The following is a 26,058-nucleotide window of genomic DNA, read 5'->3' as shown; positions in this document are numbered from 1 at the left end:
AAGCAAATATTTCAACGAGTAAATCATGCACCGCTTCTTGCAGGCTGGCAAGAAGGAGTTAAAGCCCAGTGGTCCGGGGCTGCGGCGCGGGCAGAGGCGGGCGCAGCCTGCGCTGCCCTGATTAAAGGATAATGACCCTCCTGGCCTCACGGGGCTCGGCGATGCAGGGCGGGTGCGCGCAGCTCCAGCAGAGGGGTGCGCGCCTCGCACAGCCCCGAGAGCTGCCCGGCCCCGCGGGCTTTCCCCCGGGCGGAGCTCGAAAGCTCGCGTCTCGCATCGCCCACGCACCGGCAAAAGTTTCCAGCGCCTGTAACGCGGGGAGAACCGCACACGAGCCCTCCTTACACCCCGCCTCGCTCTCGCTTCCCCCGGCTCCGCTCGGAGCGCTCCCACCGAGGGGCTGTGCGGGACGTGGGGCTGTGCATGCCCCCCCGCTCCTGAGTCCCGCACGCCGGCGGGGAGGGGCGGGGGGGGCGCTGCCAGCCCCCACCCCCCGGCCAGACCCCTCCCCGCGCCGCGCCTTACGCCCGGGAAGGAGGGAGGAGGGAAGGGGCGCCCCGTCCTGCCCCGCTGCCGCCGCCCCCGGGGACGGGGAGCGCACGGTCGCCATGTGAAAGAGCCGGGGTCGGCGGCGAAGCCCGCCCCCGGGGCGGCGGGGCCGGATCGCGGCTGGCCGAGCGCTGCGCTGCGGGCTCTGCGGCTCCGCGGGGGCGGCGGGCGGGCAGCGAGGAGGCGACGCCGGCCGCCCGCCCGCCGGCGGTCCCGCCATGGGAGCCGGGAGCGGGGCGAGGCTCGCCGCTCCCAGCCGCCGGCGGGGCTGAGCCCGGCTCCAGCGCAGGTAGGGATACGCCTCGCCGTGCCGGGGCACAGGGGAGGCTGGCCGGCTCGGGGAAGGGGCTGGACCCGGCTCCCCGCTGAACGCGCCGGGAGGCGATGCCCGACCCGCCGCAAAGTTTGAGCGGGCGGCGCGGCGGCCGGGCTGCCGGGAGCGCTGTCCGCGGTGCTGACGCTTCCGCGGGGCCGGCGCTGTCCGCGGTGCTGGCGCCGCTGCCGCTGAGGGCCGGGGGAGGCGGGAGGGCGGGCAGGCATAGAGGGAGGCTTTTAAATGGTTTTGAGAGACTGTGCCGGCTGTGCCGGGAGGCTGTAGCGCCTTTGCTTGCCGTGGCTGGAGTAGTGTATGTATTTGGGGTTGTTTTGGTTTTGGCTTTTTCTCCAATTTAGTGTGCAGGGTTTTCAGGAGAGCAGCTAGGAGTGCTGCTGAACTCCTGAAAGATGTGGGTTAAATGAGAAGCTGCTGCAGAAACTCTGCTTTGCCTTTAAAACACAGGGAGAAAGAGGTGGTGTGTGATTGTCTAGGTAGTTCGAAAGACAGGTAGTTTGGCTCTACCTGCTTTGGGTTTAGCTGTCTTAAAATAAATGCACTGACTGGTGGGTACATTGGAATAAAAGAACAGCAGCACACTTCAGACTGAATAAGAGGTTAGTGGAAATCATTGTGCATGCAGCCAGCGAATGAGACTCAATTGGCTGATTTCTGTTCTGGACTCAGCTGTGTTTTGGGGAGCTCCATTTAATTCAGCATCCGTCCTCTTCACGTGTTGTCATGTGAAAGGCAAAATAACCTCCAGATGTTCTGGTTTTTGCATGCATCTGGCTTTGCGAATCCTAACTCCCCCAAGTTCTGTGTGTTGTTCTCAGGAAGCCAAAGATGCCCAGCCCATGTCCAGAGTCCTGCTGTTTATAAGACTTGGCAGAGTGGGGGAGGAGAAGGGATGCAGCACCAGGCTGTTGTTTGCCTTTTGCATAAACTACCAAGACAGTTTTCATATTGTTTGAGATGTTGCATCAGTGGAGGCTGAGTGCAGGGGACAGGAGGGCAAAGTGCAGAAGCTGAAGTGTTCCTAATCCTTCTCTTCCTAGGGACTGTGGATCTGTGCAGCGCTTCCCTCTGATGTGAATGCAGTGTCCCCTGTGGGATGCAGTAGGTGATGCCTAGCTCTACTGCAATGGCAATTGGAGCTCTCTCTAGTTCTCTTCTCGTAACTTGCTGCCTCATGGTTGCCCTCTGTAGCTCCACCATACCTGTACAAAAACTGGCCAGGGCTCAAGACAAACAGGAGATAAAGATGAGCCAGGAAAAGAGGGATCACACATTGACAAGGGACAGCCAGACAAGCCCAGGGAAAATGAATGAGATCGGCAGGAGTGGGAGGGAGGAGGGCAGCAGGGACTGGAAGAGCAAAGGAAGCAGGAACTACTCGAACAAGGATTCTTGGACTAAGCAAAAGCAGACTTGGAACAGCCAGGGGACGAGCAGTAAATCTGGGAGCATTCAAGTGCAAGAGCAAAGAGATGCCGCTCCTGAGGAACCTCAGGTAACTGAAGATTCATCTCTCCCAGAAGCTGTGGCAAGCATCACTCCTGAGCCTCCGGAAGAGTATGCCTATCCGGACTACCGTGGGAAAGGCTGTGTGGATGAAAGTGGCTTTGTCTATGCCATCGGGGAGAAGTTTGCACCAGGTCCCTCTGCCTGCCCCTGCCTCTGCACTGAAGAGGGCCCGCTGTGCATACAGCCTGAGTGCCCCAGGCTCCACCCTCGGTGCATCCATGTGGACACCACGCAGTGTTGCCCGCAGTGCAAGGAGAGGAAGAACTACTGCGAGTTTCGAGGGAAAACCTACCAGACCCTAGAGGAGTTCATGGTAAGGACTGAAGCCAAAAGTAACCTCGTGGGCCCCTCTGTCATTTAAAGGGGCATTGCACTCTTCAAGTGTTTTCTCAGAGGGTGTTCTAGGTCTCCCTCCTCCCTTTTCATTTCCTTGCTAATACTACTTTTGCAGTATTGTAAAATATTCCCCTTAAACATGACCTTTCTTGCTCTGTGATACTGTAACATTTTTAAATGAAGGGGCTGATCTTTATTAATTCCTTTGGTATTTACAGTAAAAAAATGCTCCTTGAAAGGATGCTGCTTGGGTGGTGATGTGGATTTAAAAAGAATTTCTAGCATTACCTTTGTTTCCTTATTTAACTCTTACCTGTGAAACTTCCACCTTACAAAGATCAAGCAGGGGTTTGTGGGCTGAATTCTATTCCTAGTATTCAGTATGTTATGATACCTTTTTCCTAACAGTAATTTATCTTTTTCTCTTTTGCTGTTTAAACTGTGCTGCCAAGGTTGTGTAATGTTTGCTTTCTGAGAATGACTAGGGCCTTCTTTTTAATAAGAGCATCATTTACAGTCTGAATTACAGTGATACCTAAACTACAGACTTGAAGAGCTCTATGTTTAGGGAATTCCTTTTGGAGTAGGGTCTTTTAAACACCACTGCATAAGGTAATTATCATTGAAAAAGGAACTTACTGCAGTGCACTGAAAAGTTTTGGAGATTAAGCCAATTCCCTGGTGACTTACCTTGACTTTTTACCTTTAGCATTTTATTGTGGCTGAGATCTGGGAACAGAATCTCTGGGAATTTGCTAGTGAGTGACTGTTAGATACAAGGCTGGTTCAAAACCCATTTCTGAACACACCTGAGATTTTTAAGCTGAGTATGTTGAGGGGAGTACAAAATCCAGATCAGGGTTCTGGCAGCTTGAGCCACCTCAGGATGGAGAAAAGTTAAATGAAGGTGGTAAATAAGTTGCCACCTCTGTAGTCTGTCATGTTTGTGTTTTCTTGGAAACTCAATATGGATTCACGATATCTTTCCACATTCTTCAGCTTTGTGAAAAATAAACACCTGAATAAAGGAGCAGAATTACTCTTTCCAGAATAAATCACAGAATTTCCCCTTGTTCTCTTAAGGCAGTAACATGTGATCATTCGTGATTTTTCAAAGCATGGCAGAAAGCATCATGTCATTCTCCCTGTTTCCATGTCACCCTCAAGGATTGCATTCAGCTTCAGGGTGGCAGCTTTCTAGTCTGAGAGGGAAAAGGTGGTTTTAATAGTGACTAGTTGGTGTGACCATTTTGGAGATTGTGAGATCCTTCCTTTTCATAGAAGTTAATTCTGAGTGATGACCAAAACAGAGATACTTCTGTACACAATCTCTGTAGGTCTCTGTATCAAAGTTTTAGAAGCTTCCCCTGACTCTTCTGATGAGTTCCGTTTCTCTGTCTTCGTATAGTGGTGTCATACCAATGGCTGAGAAACAAGCCTAAAATACCTTATTGTGTTAAGCATCTAGTGAGAGGAGAAAACCATAATGATCCTTGTATATTTGAACGTGGCTGACAGCCTTGATAAAAAGGGAGTGCTGACAGGTGGTGATACATCCAGAAATGTTCTAAAAAGGGCTTTGGCTTTCAGCTTTTTTTTTTTTAAACTCTGTTCAGCCTTTATCCCTTGTGTCTATACCTTCTTGTAATGAAACATTGATTCTCGTACTGCTTTGTGTTAGTCAGCTCTGGAAACACGAGTGAGAAGGGGTGCCTGCTTGGGATGCACAAGGGAGGTTACCAATGTGTTTAAGCAGTGGAACTGCACCTATTTATTTTGACACGTGAGGACAAAGGTTTTTAGTTGGACTTCAACATCAGTTTCAATATCGTGAGCACAGAACTCTAAATGTAGCTGTTTGCTCATGCCACTGCAATCAGTGGAGATGTCTGTCGAGATGAGGTGCAGACGTAGTCAGATTGCTGTTGCTCAGTGGAAGCAATTGCAAATACAAGTAATTGCACATGGTTTCAAGGGCCATTTTACAAGTTTAAAGTTGATGGTTTTGGAGAAGTTACTAATATGCTTTCTCTTGATTGAGGTCAGAGAAAGAGTGATAAATGGGTAGCCATCAGATTTTTCTCTGTCTGCACCTATTGTCTGTACCAGACATCGCTGAAGGAAGAAAAACGTGACCACCTAACTTTTCAGTGACATTATCCGTACAAATGTTTATGTGCAGATGTGTAAATATGCATGCAAGTTTGTGGGTTTGCTTATATAAAATTCATATATGTTTTGGCATGGCAAAAAATTGCCCTGACCAGAGCCAGTTATAACTCAGAAACTGAATGTGGCAGCAAATGGAAGGTTTAATGCATTTCTTCTTCGATTCATAGTCCTTCCTGCAGGCTTAGCTTGTGTGTGTGCATGTATGCATTTTTCTCTTCTTAAAAAGAATATGGATGTCAATGTAAAACACAATGCAGGTTTAGGGGAAGGATGAGATCTCATAAAGCTGTTTCCATTAGCACCACTCTACTCTCTTTGGGGTATTGTGAAGCTGGGTGGCAGAGGGATCACAACATCTATACGAGTGGAACTGGAAGCAGAAGCCTTAGTTGGTGAAATGCGGTGAGGGTAAAATCCTGCACTGGAGCAGGAGATTGCTGAGTACGTGCTCCAGTAGGTATTTTTCAGTCCTACAGTAAGACTTGAAAATGCAGGCTGACTTAAAAATTAATAACCTTAAAAGGACCATAAATTCTCTTCCATTGTGTAATATGGCTTAGGAAAGATCTACATTTTTGGAAAGTTGTTGGTTTGTGGTTTTTGTTTAGAATTTCTCTTCTACCAAAATTTGTTTTTATTTGTGAACAGCTTGGAAATCTGGAAGCCAACAAACCCAAGTGGATTTTGAAACATCTGTAGTATTTTGAAGGCAAAGAGAAGTACAAACAAGGCTGATAAGTTTATTCTTGTTATCCTAACCCCACTCACATTCTCCTGAGTTGTGTAAGTAGCAAGGAAATATTAATAACAATTCCAACACAACAGCAAATGAGTTTGGGATTATGATTGATTTTTTATTTTTTTTAACTTTGATGTTTTCAAGACTCAAGGAACCAAATGTAGTTTATATACATTATTAATTCAGGGGGGTTGTTGATTTGGTTTTGGTTTGGTTTTGAATTAAAGTTTGGCATGTGGAAAGGGGGAAGAGAAAGCTCTAATTACTTTGGACAAGAACATCAGTGAGTGTAAATTATTTGTTGCTTCTTAATTATGACAAATTACACCGAATTGCTGGGTAAACCTAGTACTCCGACTAAACTACAGTTTTCTTCTTGCCTCACTAATGGGAAAGCTACATGTTTACACAATGGTGTGTTTGCTTTTCTACAGCATCTGCAATTCCATTTATACATCTGCTCATAAAGTTTCCTTTAAACAATTCCAAAGAAGTATTTTTGCCATCTGTACTCTATTTTCTACAGGTTTTAGAGCTCACTGGTGAATACTTTAGACTTCTGTGCCTTTCATTGTCTTCCCACAGTTTTTGCATAGGCAGAACTAACCCTGCAGTAGAGTTAAAAGCTTCATCTGTAGACCACAGAGATGCGGTATCAGTAGTCTTCAGAGAGAGGTTGATAGGTCATATTATTTCCAGCCCAGCCTAGTTATGTCAGATGTGCTAAGTGTTGAGTGCTGCCAGGGCTGGTGGTTTCCCAGATGAACAAGTGGGATGCTCCTTACATTGGCTGCCACTAGGAACTGCACTGTAGGTAATGTGTTTACATTATAGCAGTAGAGGAGAGGAAATGAAGGACCAAATGTATTTTTCCGTTTTGATTTATTTAGCTATTGTTATATGTACACACTGTCTTATTGTCTGTCTCTCTAGAGATGGCTATGTCTCCAAATATTAAGCTGTCATTAAGATATGAAAAGGAGTAAGGTTTTTCTACAGTTTTTCCTATATCCTGATGATATATAAAAAGTAATGCACTACCATTTAGCCAAAGATGAGCAGATAAATGTTGACACTAATACCATTTTAGCACCCATTGTGGGTCGCTTACATGCCTGAAAAGAGCTTTGTAGAAAAAAGCACATGGAAATCCTCCTTGACACTGCTACCATTACTCATATTGGTGGGTTGTACAGGTGACTAATCCTTAAAGGGGTACTGTAGTTATTCCTCTGAAATCCCATGACACAGGAAGGGTATTCATGGCTGCAGTATCACAATAACAGTGAACTTCATGAAAAATACAGTTTTGAAGTGCATGTGCTGTATAGCACGGAAATGCAGTCTTCTGAAACATTATTATTAAATAAAGATTAGATCAATTTTGTTTCTTGTTCAATAGTATTTTCAATGCTTCATTAAATACCTTCTTGTTCTAGGAGTTTAGGCTAGTGTCAAATTTAGAATTCTAGTAAACAACCTACCTAATTAGAATTTCAGGCTTCTGTCAAATTTGGAATTCCAGTAAACAACTTACTTAATTAGAATATTTTTAAATTTTACAGATGAAAGATTTTAAAAGTAACATCTGTGTACTGTCTTCTTTCCTGATTACCATCAGATACTCTAGTTTTTGCATCACTTCTAATATTGAATAGCATGGCTATTAACTGGAGTCCTGGGAGAGGCAATATCTGTTGTCGTAGTTACTGTGTAACTCATTGAACTGTGGTCATCGGCAAACTTGCATCTTTCTCAAGCTGGGAAAAATTTTTGAAACTGATTGAAAGCTGTTGGTTTGCCTTGTTGAGTCTGATCCTTGAAATGGAGTTTTAATAGTCTTCATCAAGTAGTATTCATTTAAAAAAAAATTCAATCCTCCCCAAATAACTTGTTTTGATGACTTGGTAAGTATTGCTTCTGGACATAACTCTAAAGGAAAGGTTTCTCACTATTTACTTGCAGATAGGGGCTCAGGTTTGCCAACACTCAAAATTTTACACGCTGTTCAAATGACTGCTTGGAATACATGAGCCTCTTTAGTCTGAGCACTGGGTCAGTAACCTCCTCATCCACTGACAGTCCATCTCTGCAAGTGAATGTGGCAGTTTATAAACAGTTACAGGACAAAGTTCTTGTCCCAAAGCCTGCAATAAAAATCTGCAGTACTGAGCCACCAGCGTCCTTGCAGCACTTTATAAATGTATGACGTGGTGTTATCCTGGACAGAGTGTAGAGCAAAAAGAAAACTATAAGTTAGTAGGTGGCAAAGGAAGCCTGAAATAAATAATAGTAATAAAAGCAGAAAACAACACAGCAAGAGACCATACTTAGGCTTTCTAAGCAAAGGAGATGGCTTGAAAAGATACATGAGTGCATAAGCAAGTAACAGCCCTCACAGGTGGCAAGAGAAGTGGCCAAGCATGGATGAGCATTTAGTTGGAGATGGTGTTGTGTAAGCATGATCATGTGTGAACTTTGGAAGTGAAAAGGATGTGAAAGAGGTAAGCAAACAGAGTAAGGATTTGAGGAAAGGAGTGATGGGCTGCCTAAGAATAAGGCAGAAGAAACTAGAGGATCTCTGCATTAGATGTCTGAATGATTCATCATAAAGAATAATTTGGTTTAGATTTTGAGGTTATTCTGCTTTTATTGGAGAAATGCAATAGGTTATAGTTTGACATCAGCTAGAATCTGAAATGAAAAAGGGTTGTAAAAAATGACTTCATCCTTAAGTAAACCTAGAATCTGCATAGAATGTGGATTTAGAGGATCATTGGCAATAATATTCAGCAACATTTTCATCCTGCACTCTGAGCGTGGATGTCAGTGTATTTTTTCAAAGTACAGCAAAGAAATTTACAGTACAGTGTTTGTTGCTCCTTAGCACCTTTGTTTCCCTCTACCTCCAAGTCTTCATGAGGTATGAGTACATCAATGATGGAATGGGCAGTACCTAGTTAGAAACATTGAAGAAGACAGCTTAAATTGTACGTGTGATAAATGCAGGCATTTGAAAGTCCATTATTTTTCATAAATAGTGACTTGATGCTGATTTCATTGAAGTAGGTCATTCAAGTAATTCAAGTTCTTCAAAACCAGTAACATTTCAGTAGGTAAAATGGGTGACCTGTGTCTTAATTCATCCTTTTCTTTGAATTGCAATTTCTTTTCAGAAAGAGCAATTAACCTGCGAGAAATACCTGAATTCAAAGGGTATTTTCTTCCTGACTTCTCTTTGAAAACTATAATTTTCAATAAAATGCAACTTTCTACTACCAAAAAGCTTTTAAACCTGTAAAAACTGCAATAAGGATTTCCATTAAAAGAAGCTTCATATTTCATTTAACAGCATTTTTCTTCTTTAAATGCAAAAATTTTTGCTAAATTATTTTTGGATACTCTAATAGAAATAAAACAGATTTTATCTAAATGATGAACTTAATTTGCTGGAGATTCATTAGAAATGTGGTAGGGAAATTTTTGCTTTATTTATGTTAAAATTCTGAAGTGTTCTTCTTCCCAAGATCCCAATGATTTTCCCATTTGGGGCACAGGCTCAGAGCAGAACCCATGTTTTTTTCTACCGTGGATCTGTAAATATGCAGTATCCCTGCTTCACTCTCAGTTATTAAGACTACAAAAAGCATTTTTCTAAATCTGGGAGAAAAAAGAGTTCAAGGGAAAAACAATACGGATGGCAAGGCAGGCATTGCACACTTCAGGAGGGCATTAAGTTAAAGAGTTAAAAGATGACTGGATTTGTGTTTCAGGTTTCTCCATGTGAGAAGTGTCGCTGTGAAGCCAATGGTGAAGTGCTGTGCACTGTCTCAGCTTGTCCCCAGACCGAGTGCGTGGATCCAGTGTATGAGCCTGATCAGTGTTGTCCTATCTGCAAAAATGGTAAGTAGCAACGGCAAAATTAGAAGGATGCTTCTGTCAGAGAAGACAGATCCATGTAGCTTTGTTCTGGTTTTGAAAAAAAAAATTCCAATATTTTCCTTTCTGCCCAAATGAAAATGAAGAGTTACATACGTGTCTTCCAGGTGTGAGCAGTGAGATCTTCCCTTGGCTGGGGTGACTTGATTTATGCCCCACATGGATTTTTCTTACCTAAGAGATGATTAGGGCATCGATAGCAGATATTCATGTGGCTTCTGGATATAAATTGTAGATATGTTATACTGGCATAAGCAACAGAACTCAGGCTCCTCAAGTTATTCAACATGAGCAGGAAAATTTGCTTTTGTTCTCCCTTCTTATTTGTTCCCCTATCAGAGATTCTTCTCTTCCTTCTTTTTTTTTTCCTGAGGCAAATCAAATGTACCTTATTGAGCTCATTTAATTTTCATAACTAAATGAATTAAACTCCCAAGTTTAATTGAATATTTTTCGTAACTAAATTAGACAGAAAGTCTCTCTACTCCCAGCAAGGGCTTGCATTAGATCAAAGTCTTGGTCTATTTAGAGGAAAAAAATTGCATGACACACTAGCTCATCACTTACAAAGAAGATATGATAATTTATTAATAGAAATGAAAGCTGCAAGATCTCAAATGAAATTATATTTAAAATGAAAAAAAACATTTAAAAATATTCAGATAATTTGCAGCCATATGTTATTTCTCTAGAATAGGTAGGTTCCGTTATATTAGCTAAAACAAACTGATTAAAATTGTGGAAAAGCTAGGGGAGGAGAGAGTGTACAGCATATGTTTTCTGCAAATTCAACAGTAGATGATATGGGATACTTAATTGCATTGGAGGAGTTTCATTTGTATGGATATAAAAGTAATTGCTTCACATCCCTTAACTTGTTGTTACAACCCTGAAGGAATTTGTACTCAGCTGTACAGCTTTAAGGCACTCAGCTTTTGGAGATGAGTGCAGGCGTTTTCTGAAGCATTTAGAAACAGCTCCTGAGAAAGGTTGAATCTGGGAGCTGATGGTGTGATAGCTAACTGGTCCAGAGGATCCTTTAACTCTTGTTTGATGACAGGAGCCTTCCTGACCTACTCACAGGCTTTTTGTGTGCACCATGCTTTGCTGCAGTTCCTCAGGAGTGACTTTTGATGGCAAACGATCTTTTTTTATCCCATTGGGGAGGGAGTTAACAGGCATAACAGGTTAAGACTATGTAGTGCTTCCCACTGAATTTCTCCAGCAGTGTTAACACTGTTTGGAGCTGGATTGGCTTTCCATCAGTGCCTGTTCTCCCACAAGTGTCAACATAGTGCACTGGGGTGGCCATAACCCAGCAGTGGTTTGCCTTTGGATTAAGATGGTAAGGCAGTGCAGAACATGGCTTGGCCGTTCACATAAATCTCCTGAACACTTTTCCCAGAAATGAGGCCTTTTAAAAAAATTGTACAGAAAATATGCCTTAGTTGTGAGGAGGCTGCCTTCTCTCCGAGTGCTAAAACTGAAATACCCAAGTTCTGCCTTTTGGTTAAAGGGTGGTCTCGTCTGCAGCATCTGAATCCCCAATATTACTTGTATATTCCTTAGGTTTACCCACAAGCTGGCATCCCTGACCCAATTTCAGGCCATGGTGACCAGGGCTGCCTGTTTTCTGTGAGCTGTACTGTCACTTCTCTGCATGTCAGAGAACCAAGAGTGGCTTTCCTTGTTAGCTTTTAGATGAGGAAAAAAGCCATTAACAATAACAACAAAACCAAGATAGTTCAGAAGAAGCTCAACTTTCTGGTTCAGTGGCTTCAGTATAGTATCACAAAGAAATTTCTGAGGAATCCTCTACATCTGGGGAATGCATTAGGAAAAAAATATTAGGCCATTTGCATTCAGAGCTTATTTAAAGCATGGGACAAGTGCAGTTTACAAGGTATTTCATTGAATTGCTGAATGTTTTTAATTAGATTGAAGCAAAAGCCTACTGAGCAGGAAAACCTAGACTGCCTCATCCCCTCATTTTCAAGCCTACTGGAACAAATGCATTGTGAATGTGAGTTGGGGAAACAATCATCACGTTGTGCTTCAGGGTTGATTGTAGGAGTGATAACATCAACAACATCATGCTAGTGACCCAAATGAGCTTGCGTGATGCACAGGCAGCTCAGCCACATAACCTGAGATTTGGTAAATGTGGATCTGTGGTAACCAAGCATGTGAGGTGACTGCTGTCACGATCTGCATCCTGCCCTTGGTAGAGCAAGAAGGAGTGGGAAGTGAATTTTGGGTTCTACACTAACATTTGTGTGTTAAAAGTGGACAAAACTGTACAAAGCTCAGAAAAAAAAAAAAGTGCACAGCCCAGACTTCCCTCCCTTTCATGGCACTTCATAACATTTAAGACTTTCCCAACTTGCCTGCCCTCATATTGCTGGTGATGAACCACCAGAGTCAAGGCAAAACAACTACATCCATCGCTTGTAAGAACATATGCAAATGCCTGATTAAGAATTATGAAGGAGATATAGTGAAAGCCCATCATTATTAGAAATGAATTAATTCAGTTTGTTGTCAGGTGTGAGACTATGTGCATTATTCCTTGTGGGATGGAGCAAGTGTTGTTGACTTCCCCAACCTGATTAAAAAAAATATGCTGGAGACAGATAAATAACTACCCATCAGGCTTAAACAACTGCGTGCATGCATAGGTACAGACCTACTGTGAGTGTAAGTAGTGGTGAGTGGAAAACTTGCAAAGCAAAGAACAATCTTTTGTGTAGGATTTAATAGTCTTCTGATCACATCCTGACTTTCAAGAAGAAGCCTAGATAATTCCACAGCCAAATACGTTATTTTCTTCTTTGTGAGCAGGGACGGGAAGTACTTTAAAGAAGTACTACATCTGCTCCAGAAAGTAGTCTATATAAGGGATAAAAGGTGATGGACCCTTCACTGAGAAAATCTTGGCATGAGGGGAGCTTTCCCGCTTTTTATGTCTCAAGTTACTACAGCTAAGGGAGCTGTTTTGTGTTTATCTTATACGCATCCCTGCAAGGAAACAGGGTGGGAAGAGAGAGGAATGGTAGAGAGGCTTTTTGTGTGGGTTGACACGTTAAGCTTCCTGCTTTCCGTAATTGACGGCAGTGGCAACAAGAAAAAATGTCCTGAGAGTAAAATCTGACTTCAGGGAGTTGCATTAAGTAACAGGTACCCAATTCAGATCTCCATCCTACTTTACAGTACTTACAACATAGTTACTTCTGTGGAAGCTATCCCTGTTCACAGTGATATCAATAAGCTCAGAGTCTGGTGCAGACATTTCTACAGTTTGTATGGAGAAAAGAATAAAGGTAATAGGCATACAATTCCTTTTCCATTAGGAAAAGACTGGGCATTTGTCACTGCTTCATTTGGGGCAGTGGGAGAGGGTGGGGGCTAATATTGAAAGCAAATTACCTTTCTAGATTAAATTACCTTGGTTGCCTGTTCCACATTTATTTCCAGTATTAGAACCCTAATAGGCATACACAGCTGAATGCTGCTTTGCCTGAAGCACGCAGCCACACAGCATTTGATGGAGTTAAAGGTGGCCCTGCTCCTGCTGGTGTTTTTGCAAGATATGAGATTAAACCCGCAGCCCACATGTAGCCTGAGGGGGAGGTGTGGTTGCTAGACCAAAAAACATTTTGTTCCAAGGTTCCCAAGAGATTTTTGTTTCGTTATATGGCTGAAAGATTGCCCCAGATAAGATGAAGCTGATACCGGTGCCTTCCTAGAATTTATCTATCTATGTTTCAGCGTTGTTTCTCTGTATGCAGCAGGGTGAGCTGAGCTTCTCTTGTTCGCAAAGACTCATAGATGTGCAATCAAAAATTCAAGTGCTGGTGCACAGGGGATCATGTGTGTTGTCAGGGCTGTGCAGTCCACAGGAGATATCTTGTCTGTTCTCACTGATCATCCTACGGGGACACTACTCTGGATGCAGTCATCTCAGATGCCCTAGGTGAAATGAGTCAGGACTTTATCTTATAATTGGGTTCATCGATACAGTTGATATACATGCATTATGTGGTTGAAATGGTTGCAGCTAGTAAGGTGCAGGTCTAACATGATGCATCCAGAGACATTAAATGGTCATGATTCTGGATAGCTGTGCTGTGAAGTTGACTCATTGAAGTTTGCTTTAGTACCTTTATGTACAATGTTTAGGCATGAGGTGACTTGAAGGTGCCTCTAAATAGCAAGTGGGGGCTTCTGTCTGTGTGAAGGAGCTCTGCAGAGGGGCAAAAACCTGATAAAATTGGCTGCCAGCCCCTTTCCAGCTGTTTGTACAACAGGACTTTGTCTCACTGTGGGAGTCAAATCTATTAAAAAATTATGCTGGTCAAGTCAGTACCATAGCACCCGTGAGCTGTTGTTGCTCTAAAATCCAGGTGGAGAGAGGATGTGCTGGGCTAAGGGACCTATCCAGCCATTACATGTCTGAGGATGTTTATTCTGTGCAGATAAAGGGAAGCTGCACCTTGATAGTCCTTATGTGAGCTGGCTTTTTATTTTTCCTTGTGGCCCCAGCTTTGCACAAGCAACATGGAGAATCTGACCTGTAAAATTTAATGCCCTTCTGCAGCGTGTTTAAACAGATGTGCCCTTGACCTTATATGCCTCTGTCTCAGCCATGAAGAAAGTGTCATAATGGTGTCCAGGTAGAGGTCGAGGCAACATCAGGAATTTAATTGCTGTGAAATTTAGATAAACAGTGCCTTTGACTGTCCTCTCCTCTATTTTCATTTTAAATACCTATTTTAGTCATGCCTTGGAATTTAATTTATGTATAGCAAAGAAGACCCAGAAGATTTAAGCTTGAGAGTGGATCTTCAATTTACATTAAGGAAGGGATCTAATCAGGTGGTGGTAATAGTGGTCTCTTCTAGATGTTAAATTTAGGAGTCATAAAATGATTGTGAACTCTAATTTGTAAGATTGAAATAATATATTTCATTTATTTTAAAAAGTGTACTAGACATTAAAAAACAGTAATCTAAGGAATAAGAAATCATTTCAAACTAATCCTGATTCCACCTATACTGCATGCAACAGTGTGATTTGTTCCCTTTGTTTGGTTCAGGTATTTGAAATCCTGTGTATGCAAGGGAGTATTTGTTCCATGTTTCTGTGTACACTGGTCACTTAGCAAAAAATTCTGCATAAACTTCCTGCTTTAATAGGCTGTATTTCACAAAATTATTTGTAATATGGGACTCTTAACCTGGAATTATGTTTCAAGGAGAATTAATGTTTCAGGGGGAAAAACATCATTATAGATGCACGAACAGCTGAATGTGATTAAAATTGCCTAGTAAATATGCAGGTAGGTTTAAAAATTTGCAGCAGATATTTTGGCAGCTGTTTGTTGAGAAAGAAGTATCAGACTTCTTTCTTTTTGGCTGCATTAGACATTTCAAGTGGCTGCCGGCTCTGGCAGGTGGAGTTGATAAACTAGTTGCAGCAGTCTTTATTTTTAGTTTCTGCTGTTGATAAAGTTGAGAGGAAGTTCAGTCTGTGTTGCCTTAATTCAAGGATTTCTTTAACCCCATTTCATCTCTTTGCTCACCTCTCTCACTTTTTCTGTCTGCTCTGGGAGAGCTGGTGGCTGCACAAGTTATGGATGATTCCTGTGCAGGATTCACAGAATTGTCTTCTTGTGCCTTTTTTTCCCAGATTATAACCAGTTTAGATGTGTATGAATTATGACTGTAGACTTATCTGAGCAAAAGCTTGTGCTGAACTCATATGGACCTTGTAGTTTATAACTCATGTACATGTGCATGCACACACATGTGTATGGGATCCAATGTTGGCTTGGTATTTTCCTGTTGAGCTGGCTAAGTAGTGGTAGGTGGTATAATTTCCTCTAAGGATATTTAATGTACAAGCTCTGTTGATATTCAGGGTACATGTTCTTTTTTTTCCTGATGAAAGAAAACTGTCAGAGGATGAGAAGTACCTGTCTGAAGATGTGGCAAAAGTATCCAGTTATAATGAACCTAAATTGGTTACCAGGATAAATCTATTTATATAGTAAGTATTGCATATACATATTGTGTGTATATATTTCTTTTCACCAAGAAGCCAAAATGCTTTCAGTTGAGTGTTCCGCTATCAAAAGGCACTCAGCATCCCTGAGTGTGTAGCATCCTGTCATTTTGCTCAAACATGTCAGGACAATCAGAAGTTAGAGTAGCATTTGGTATTTAAAGTAGTACTTTGTACGTAAGTTGAGGCATGAAGAAAAGCCTATTAAAATAGAAAAATAGTGTATCCTGTAAGCTTTCCAGAACTCACTTTGCAGTATTTCCTCATTACAGCCTGCTACATTGAGCCTGAGAAGCATTTTTTCGGCAGTCAGTTTTTCTCCTCTTACTTTATACTGCAGCCTTAACTCATATACCACAGCTGAATTCTGCTTTATCGGTCATTTTCATGGCAGCTGCTTGCAGCAGGTGTCACTTCACTGTGGGTTGAAGGAAAAGTTGATGATGATGCGCCCTGAACAGTTGACGGTCCCAGGTGAGTGTGGGAAACAAGCTGCCAGCTCCTCATGGTAGAGTCAGAACTTCAGTGTGTTGAGGCTCTTGAGTTCTTAAAAGATGTTTTGCTTCAGCTCCAGGAGCAGAAAGATTAAAATGCTCTCTGTGCTGATAGGAAAAAAAGAAACACTGACATCCTTGGATGGCAGGAGAAGAATAACTTTTCTGGCAACTGTCCTATGGGAAAATAACCCAGAAAAGCAACAAAATAAAAAGAGAGAGAGAGGTCTGATGTACCATATGCTGCTTGCCACAGCAGTTTCACCTATTTGCCATCCTTTGTACTCCTGGATACTCCTTCTGGTTCAGACAGGAATGTGCCTTCATGTTAATATCCGCAAGAAAATTGTAGTAAAAAGTGTGCTATTGCTTGATTTGTCCTCCTTGGCAGTGTCTCTTTTATGAAGAGGCACATTTGGGGATTTATTTGTTTTCTTGTTAAACAGCTAACCTGTGCTCCTCAAGATGAAGTCATTGCTTGTTTTGGGGTTTTGTTTGTTTATTAGTTTGGGGTTTTAAGTTCTTCATAGAAGAATTTTCTGAGTTTGCACTGCAATTTTATTCACACTCATATGTGGAGATAGGTCAGACGGTAAGGAAACAAAATCCTGGATCTTACATAGTGGCCCCTTCCTCCTCCAGATTTTGTCTCAAATGCTCATTCTTTATTGTTTGATGAAAGGTCAGAAAACTAACATTAAGGATGATGAAGTTTTTCCTACATCCAATATTGTGTTCCTTATGCTGTTTACTAAAGAAAGTATTCCCAGTGCTAATTTTACTTCCCAATTCCGCTAGTGGATATTTACTTTAATTTTGTATGTGTCACTGAATGAATTTGTGGCAAAGATTGGGGGGTGGGTATGATTCCAAGGTCCAATATTCTTTCATGCATTGCTGTATCCTTGGAATAATATTTTGTCAGTAGAACACTACACTATTTGATTAAATTATGAGCTCTTAGATTCTGAAACCCTGTCCTGCTCCAGATTGAGTTACCATAGGTTAATGCATTACTTGATGTTAGCTGAGCCACTGTCACTGTCCACATGGGTTCTCATTTATATTCTTTGCAGTTAATCCTGTTAGTAAATAGAAACGCTTTACTAGCTAGGTGCTACAGTGATACAGTAATAGGACTACATGGCTGATTAGTATTTTGCACTGTGATTAAAAGGAGCAGTGAGGAAATTTATATACCTTGTGTGTTTTGCTTTATATTCTTTAGGGTATTTTCATTGCTATTTCATTATGTTAAATGAGGCATCCAAGAGTTTGCTTGGCTTTGAGGGGAGATGGAAGCTTATATTAAAATGTTGTTATATGTTACTATGTTGGCAGTGCATCCCTCTGATGATAAATGATATATTCAAAGTCTCCCTTTACTTCTAAATGCACTGTAATTTTCTCTGCTTACTTTATTATTATTTTATTATTTTTCACAGGAAGTTAAGGCTTAGGCATTAAGGAAGACATGAATTGATCCAAGTGATTTACTGATCGATGGAAGCAGGGAATTGGATAATTTTGTTGAAATTAATTTCTTAACACTTTGCTTTTCTGTGGTTTGTGCTTTGCTACCATGGTAGCCTCTCCATGTGGTGCAGGATCACTAATGTGCGGTTTGCCTTAACTCCTTGTAACTCCTTGTTCTTTAGGTTATGTATTAGGTCTTACAAGACCATGACAGCAATCTCAGAAGTTCTTCCAGTCCAGTTTGTGCTGTGTTTAAATTAAGTACCGACCTCATGAAGAACATGAAATCCTGTTTCTTTTCCTGACACCAGACTGACTAGGGGATGACTTGAACATTTCTGCCTGTGTTTGGAAATGGGTTCTGAAGGAAGACAAGTGATGAGTTCTTAGGGGAAAGGTTAAAAACCTCTGGTATTTTTTATTAATATTTGTAAAATTGCAGTGCTTGCAGTTTTTTGTTGCTCTAAATAGTTTCTTACTGTTTCAAGCTACTGCACTGGGGAATTCCCCTGTGCTGTGAGTAGTGAGAGTCCTGAATCAAGTCCCTGACAATTTCCTTTGCCCAGAAGGTCAAACATCTTTATCAACTGGAGCCTCAAGTGTGTTCCTAATTTAAAACTTTGATCTTTAAGTTGGAAGCAGCTTTTGCTTCGTGAACCTTTGGATTCCTTCCATGGGGGTAATTATCCATACAGTTTTACTTCCTGGAGTGTGTCCAGCTGTACAGCAGTGATTGGAAAAAAGGAAAAAAGAAAAAGAAAATAACAGTTTTTAAGTAATTCTTTACCTTCAACAGAGCATTTGCCATAATGGTTAGCATTCTAAAGCTATCAGCAACCAAAAGCTTTGATTGCTATTTTCATTTAGGAAAACCCTCTAATGATGATTTTCATTGGTTTTCTTTTTGTTCTGCCTACACTGGTGCTAGTTAAATTTTCTTATAAGGATTGACGTCCTGGAAAACATCATTTTCTTCTAAATGTCATATTCTTTTGCCAAGTCTTCAGCTCTCTTTGCTTGTTTCTGCACTGGGAGCCCTTGAATGGATGGCCTGTTAAAAAGTTGCATGTACAAATCAAACTTACTTTACAGTCTTGTAGATGGTGAATGTTTTCCTCCTGCATCATTTCTTCTCATGTTGCAACACTTTGCTCTTGTACACTGGTTACTGACCACCTTTCTTTGAAGTACTTGCAAGCAACAAGTCACGCACTATTTGTAATCCATGGAAAAGATAAATGTATCTTCACTGTATGCTCACCCAACATGTGGTTTAAATTTTTCTTTACCAATGGAATTGATTGGATGGAGCAGTGGCAAGAGTAAAAGAACAAATGATGCATTGAAACAGGACTTTAAACGCTATTGGTGAATAGCATTGAATAAAGAAGATGTATATCCAAGCAATTGCTTCTGGGCCTCGTGTTTAAAGTGCTTTCTCGCAATGTTATCTCCTTTCTCAAAGACAGTTCCACAAGAATGTGATGTTAATTGCCTTTCCCAGCAAAAGTACTACTTTTTATGCTCCAAAATAGTTTCGATTCCTTTCTGACAGTATGTTCTCAAACGCTCTCTAAATTTTGGGTTCAAAAGGGAGACCACTGGTTAAGCTGGGCAATTTTGAGAGTGATACACAGTTAGCGAATTTTATTAAAGAGAGAAGAGAAAGAAGGGGTAGTGACTGTTAATGATTTCTTATGAAGCCAAGGAACAAGACAGCAGAATGGTAAATGAAGTTCAGCAAAGCCATATGTCAGGTAGTGAAAGAAATTGCTTGGATATTTTGATGACCTCTTGTTAAGATTTCTGCTGAGAGGTTTTAGTTAAATATCATTTAAAATGCTGTATGTAAACATCTGTCATACTTCATTAAGAAAGGCTTGCATTTATTAGAAGCATGCTATTATATAAAAGCTGGGTCCTCCCACCCGATTCGTGTAATCTGTGTTTGCTGAGCACTCAGCAAGAAAATGTTGCAGAAATACAGAGAAGAGCTGAAAGAAAGCAGAATATTCCCCACTGAGAATAGATAAGGTCTCTAGGAGTGACAGCACATGAATTAAAAATCACATGATAAAGTGTGGTACTGGGGGAGGGGGATAGTACCAATGAAAATCTTCCCTGTGCTTACAATACGAAGTCAAGGTAGAAACAAGAAAATCAGAAGGCATTTTACATAATAAGGTCTTTAATGCACCATGTAATTAACTCATGAACACACTGCAGAAGACAGTGCATATACACAGCTTCCTAGAATTAAATAAAGATCATATCTTTAATAGAAGGAATAAAATACTTTAACCTAACTACAGTGAAACTGCTTGGGTTGACACGCTGTACAGCCCAGTAGAAACCTGCTTTAGGAGTTAATTTTTACATGAGCAGAAATATTACATTACTGTTTCCTGTTTTCTGCATATTAGAAATTCGGGGTTGACCTGCCTTTTTTTAAAGCACTTTGCAGAAAAATGGTTAGGGTATGTTGACTGTAGTCCAGCCAGACACATCCTGGAAGTACATGTACCTTCTTGTTATGGCAAGAAGATAGACGTAATGAAATTGCTGCTGAAAACAGCAGCAAACCTTTTCCCACACAACCACTGCACAATCATTGTGGTGTGTGCTGGGACACAATATGATGTTATTCAGTGCATGCAGATAATGGAAAAGAGACCTAATGAGGATGCCTTTTGGCATGGTCTGCTTTCAGCTATTCTAGGAAGTTTTATTTAAATGACCTAAAGGTAGGTCACCCATAAATTGCTTGTGTAATAGCTGTTCGTACTGTTTAAGACTTCTGAGATTGGTCAAAGGACTCTCTGTAGTTAGAGTTTGTGCATGTTTAATACAATCTACTGAAGGACTAATTAAGAAAATAAAAAAGACTCGGAAGCAAATAAATTATAGCAGTTTATGGTGTTATTTGTTATGTCAATGCAATAGAGAATGTGCCACCCCACAATGGAAAGCTAATTATTTTTATGCCATGCAGCTTGCTAACCTGATATATTGCTAATGAATGGATTAGATGGAGGTTTGGCAGCCACTAACATGAGTGAATGATTGTTTTTAAGACCAGTTTGTACTGATGCTGAGTTCCAAGCCAGGTAATGATTATGACAACTTAGAGGCAATTCTGCATCCATTATTTAGGCTAACTCTCTCTCTCTCTTTCCATAGATATTTAAACCTAATTATACATGCACATCCCTAAGCAGTCATTCATACAGCTGGAATATGTGAGGAAGCCTCATTACCTAATTTGTGGCACAAACACTAAATCTCAGGCTGGGTTTTGATTTCAGTGTGTTGAAATAAGGTATGTTTTCCTTCACTTGTGGCTGTCATGTTTTACTGTGATTAGGTAAGCTTCTAAAACATGGAAGAATAGGCAGGGCCAATCATTGGGGGAAGAGAGATCCAGGTGTCGTGCCAAAAGCTGTCTGGTTGCTGGCAAGCAGGAGTTAATCAAGTATGTCATTTATATGCCCATGGTGCTGAAAAACAACCACTTCCTTGATTTTTCTTGCTGGCAGCTCGTTCAGTAGAGAAGTCTTATCTGTTGCACAGTTTTCCTTTCGAGCAGGTGATGTATTTGTCAGTATGAGAAGACTTCCTAATTTCACATCAGTCGGGTGTTTAATCTTCAGTCTTCTTAGTTAAGTTTGTCCTGACAGCTGATTCTTTCTAGTCAAAATGATGGGAGAGTAAAGTCAATTATCTTGAAATACATGGGATTGTATACATTGTGCTCAGGGATGACTGATTTGGCTTTGGCTTCAAGGCCCATTGTGGTGTGTACTCCTTTAGGGCTCTCGTGCTTTCCTCCTGTTTGTGTTGATGTCTGTGCAGTCAACTGGCTATATTTTCACACAAGAAGATGATTCCATGAAAACCCCTTTCATATCAACTAAGTGGAGGAGCAGTCTGGAAAATTTACAATCCTTTAAGCAAATTTTAGGAAGAGCAGAAGTTTTCTGAACTCCATTCAGTATGGATAATTGACAGAAATTCAAAATCTCTTCTGATATAAGTCATGTTACTGTAAATGAAATGCACAGATTGCAACATCTGGACAGTGCAAAAGAGAACTTTATAGATACAAATGACATAAAACCCAGTCATATTTACTCCAAGCTAGGATCAGATCCAAAGGTTATTCTCACTTTTTGAGGTCCAGCTGGCAGATATCTAGCCTTCTGACTAAGGATGTCCTTTATACGTATGTGTATACGTATATGTGTATACGTATATGTGTATACGTATATGTGTATACACACATGCTACAGGGGTCATCAGACACCATGCTTAGTGAAAGCATTTCCTACTTTTGAAAGTCCTTCTCAAAATGCTTCCTTCCAGTGGCCCCTGGCCATCACTCTCTTCCTTCACCTCACAGACATTGGGTACAGACTTTTCAGTAAGGCCTGTAACAATAGGATGAAGGATAATGGTTTTAAACTAAAAGAGAGTAGATTTAGACTAGGTAGAAGGAAAAATTTTTTAGAGTGAGAGTGGTGAAACACTGGAACAGGTTGTCCAGAGAGGTGATAGAAGCTCTGTAGCTGGAAACATTCAGGGTGAGGTTGGATGGGGCTCTGAGTGACCTGTTCTGGTTGAAGATGTTCCCACTTACTGCAGCAGTGTTGGACCAGAGGACCTTTAAAGGTCCCTTCCAACTCAAACCATTCTATGAGTTTACTTGGAAAGACAATACGGTGGGCTGTGTACGGGCAGCTTGTAGCTTCCTCACTGTTTTCTTGAGTGGGACAAGATGCTTGGTAACTTACTGTAACACGCTCATCCTTCTATCTGGACTATTAAAAGGGATGCATGGGCAAAATACCTGATCCTGTGGGTGCACAGACTATCACATCCTTCTTTTGCAGAGAAAACTGCAGGATCATTTAACCAAGAGCTGCAAGGATACATTTGCTACAGAGCATTACAGAAAAGGTTGCCTTGGTGTTACAGTCCCCAAGATGAAAGATGACATTTTAGTTGGCTGCCTGAAGATTTGGGCTGTTGTCATGTCATTAGTTGTGCCTAGCTTATGCTGTAATGCATTTGTTACAGTTACAAAACTCATAATCTAGTGTTTGCACTTCCTTTTTGTTGCTTTTCCCTTTTTATAAGTGAAAACAGATGTGAATTTAATAATAAAATTTCTACAGAGTGTAGTACGTCATCAATAATTTACCCGTGAATGTAACTTATACACACGAGTTGGAGTTCCCTCCTTGGCAGCGTGCTCCTTGCAGTGAGGGTAGCTGTGGGCTGGAGATGCAAACGCAAGCATTGGAGTAATTGGTAATTGAAGTGGCCCAAGGATATGTTCCCAACTGGGCATCTCCATGAAAGGTAAATTCCCACCTATGGTCACTAGAGGTCAGTGTTAAAGTAATTTTAAGGTCAAATATCTTACCATGTAGTGTGTCGTCTGTAAGTTCAGATTGTGGGTGGTTGTGGCGCAGGTAGGACTTGCATGTAATGAGTAAAATACTGAGCTTAACTAGTTGGACTGAGTTGTTTCACAGATTCTTGTAACCCCTCTTGTTTTGATGGAATGACTGCTGATTTACCTCCAGATCACTGACAAGATGATATGATCTGTGTTCTTCTGTTTTTCCTCCTGCTTACTTCCTACTTTATAACTAAAAAAATCTGTGTTCCTTTTTACATTTTTTTGTTAGTTCATTAGCAGACTGTCAATTGAATAGCTGTTAAAATCCTTTTCAGCTGAGTGTTGGGAACAGAAATTATAAACAAATATACTGTTAAAATTCTGTTGCAATTTGCTGTTATATAGGAAGTTGTGTGTGTACATGGTGTGAGTACATGTGTAAGTACATCTTGTATGGAGTGGGAGACATAAAACTTCTCCACCAAAGCCTTGGTTCTTCGGCATAGGCCCCTTCAATCACTTTGATGTAACCCAGATAAAGAAGCAATATGCAACAGCCAGGTCTTGATGCAAGTTGAATATGAATGATTTAGTTATTTTGATTTTTGGAATGTCATATGTAGTGTATTGTTAAAATAAGGACTAGCTTTTGAGGTCCATTTTTTACTTGTGTAAGCAGTTTGTGTATGTGTTTATATATGTATTTATATAAGTCTCAAATAGTAAAATGGACCTGTTCATGGAAGAATGTCCAGTATCTGGTCAAGTGGTGCTGCATGTCTCTGTTCTAGCATGCAATGTCTTTGTAGGTTGTGCTCGTAGTAATCTTGTGGATAAACTCAATTTCTGGCTGCCTGAGAATACCAGGCCAAAGGGATACAGAAAAAACCTGTTGCCAGTTGCCATGTATCACTGAGCTAGCTCTAATTTTCATTGGACTGATGGAGCTCTTGAGGAGTTTGTGTTATCCTCTGTCTGTGAGCTTCCAGAGTTGCTTGTCTTCTGGGCTGTGGCATGTGCTTTGTTCACAGCAGATTGCATTTAGCAATATTTGGCACTGTGTCTTAACCCTTCCTTGCTTAGGGCATAGTGGCAAAGGACAGAATTATGTGACATGACAATGCCTGGAAAATAAGTGCAGCCTCATGTGAATGTGGTTATTCATCAATGTGGGTTTGGACATTGTTGGACACATCAAGGAAGAAGAAATAGACTTAATGGGGAAAAGAAGGAAACTTCCCTGATTTCAGGGAAAGCACAGTGTCTTGTGGTCTTTGTAGCTCAAAATAATGAACTTATTTTCAAACATAAGATGATTTGATTATATTTACCATTATAATTCCAGATAAAAATATATTCTTTAAATAGGTGTCATGCCTTCCATTTATGGCCTTTACCTTTGGTGCTGTTCCAAAACTTTGTGTTCCCCAAAATTGCTTAGTGTTACAAACCGTCCTCAGGTGTAATTAAAGAGAGACTAGCTTAGCATAAATTCATGTATTTGAGCTTTCTTCATTTTCACAGAAATGCATTTGAGTAGTTCCCAGTGGTGAACTCTCAGTGTCTATTTTCTCTTAAGAAAATACTCAAAACCCAATGATTTCAGCTATCACGAGGTGCACACGCAGGAATACCAGCTGCTGGATGGGTCAGGGTAGATGGGTTTCCATAGATTGTTTAGAATTTTGGTAACATGACACAGATTTATTCTGCCAGTCTCCATTTCTGGAGTGTTTTTATAAGGAAGGTCAGTGATCTGTCTGAGCCTAATTATCCCATCTGGTGAGTGTGCTTGAGGCACATAAGCTCCCTGCAGTTCATGTGCATAAAGAAACAATGCGGTTAGCATGCTATTTATTCAGCTCTGACTTCTCAGCTGAATGGAAAGGTGTCTGCTGGCAGCTGCATTGCCCAGGGTAGCTTTAGATGTGGCTCTGGGAAAGGACTGGAGTTTGCATCTTCAGCTTCATAGGAAGTTTTACTGCTCTGCTATAGTGACTGGTTTTCATCCTGTTGTTTTGGTTTGTTTTGTTTTTTAACTCATTATTTTAATGTTCTAAGAGACAGTTAAAAGCTGTGTTTTTATTTAGGACTTCATTTCAATTTTTCAGAAGTTTCTTTCATTCTTTTGCTGCCATTGAAATGTTAGGCAGACTTTGCAGAAAGACTCCTGTGTTTCAAGCTGCAGCATCATCCAGCTCACATTGTCTATTTTAAGTCTTAATACAGACCTCCACAAGCAAAGTATGTAGTCAGCCCAACCATCTTCAACATAGTTCAGCCACATGGTGTCTGTGTAACATGTAGAAGTAGTGTTGGAGAAGAACGCTGGTGCAGCAAGTACCACATCCACAGTCATGCACACACAAGACATGTATGAAAAAGGAAATGAACATGTTAACTCTTGGGTTATATATTAGCATACAAACTGCTAAAAACCTCCGTTCTTTCTGAGGGCATCCATTCAAAATGCCAGCCAAAGTTAATATGGATTGCACACAGTATATTTAAACTTTCAACAAGACCGTGCAAAACGGAAATCTTCAGAGACATCATTATTAATGAAGCTGCTCAGTCATATGCAATAATATTGATGTATATATTAAGACATCCATTTCCATGCTTTGTAATCCTATTTCAGCTCTGAAAAGAATGTAATTTGATTCTTACTGGAAAAATGTTGTAGATAAATCTATGAATTCAGTCAAAGCTGTATGTTCTTTATCTGCTGCTAAACTCTTTCATTAGTGGCTCTTGACAAAAACAGCGCTATGTAAAAGGTGACAGTCAAACTGATAAAAATCCAATTTTCTTTGTTTAACAAGAAACAGGTGTGCAGTCTGTGTATTTTCTCTATGAGTTTTGAGACTGCTGACAGGATTGAGATAGATCTGTAGCTATCAGGTTTGCAGCTTGAGTTCTATCACTGGCCATTTTCCCACTAGTATGAGCTATACTTATTAGCAGAGGAATGAAGCAAACCTGTGCCAAACTGTGATAAAGATTATATGTGCTAAAATGATAAAAGAAAAAAATATTATTTTAT

General features: G+C 40.9%; 1 protein-coding gene across 1 annotated transcript in view; it reads left to right on the top strand.

Moving 5' to 3' along the window:
* Positions 1–549: 549 nt before the first annotated feature.
* The window catches only part of VWC2 (von Willebrand factor C domain containing 2), a 55,592-nt gene continuing 30,083 nt past the window's right edge, over positions 550–26,058 (top strand). The window contains exons 1-3 of the mRNA XM_069853042.1: positions 550–838; positions 1,921–2,702; positions 9,410–9,539. Of these exons, the coding sequence (XP_069709143.1) occupies positions 1,989–2,702; positions 9,410–9,539 (844 nt within the window). The 5' untranslated portion in view covers positions 550–838; positions 1,921–1,988. The remainder of the gene's footprint in view (positions 839–1,920; positions 2,703–9,409; positions 9,540–26,058) is intronic.

This window comes from Phaenicophaeus curvirostris, chromosome 3, assembly GCF_032191515.1.
Source record: "Phaenicophaeus curvirostris isolate KB17595 chromosome 3, BPBGC_Pcur_1.0, whole genome shotgun sequence".
Classification (NCBI taxonomy): domain Eukaryota; kingdom Metazoa; phylum Chordata; class Aves; order Cuculiformes; family Cuculidae; genus Phaenicophaeus; species Phaenicophaeus curvirostris.
Note: the sequence above shows the minus strand (reverse complement) of the source record. Positions and strands in the feature narration are given on the sequence as shown.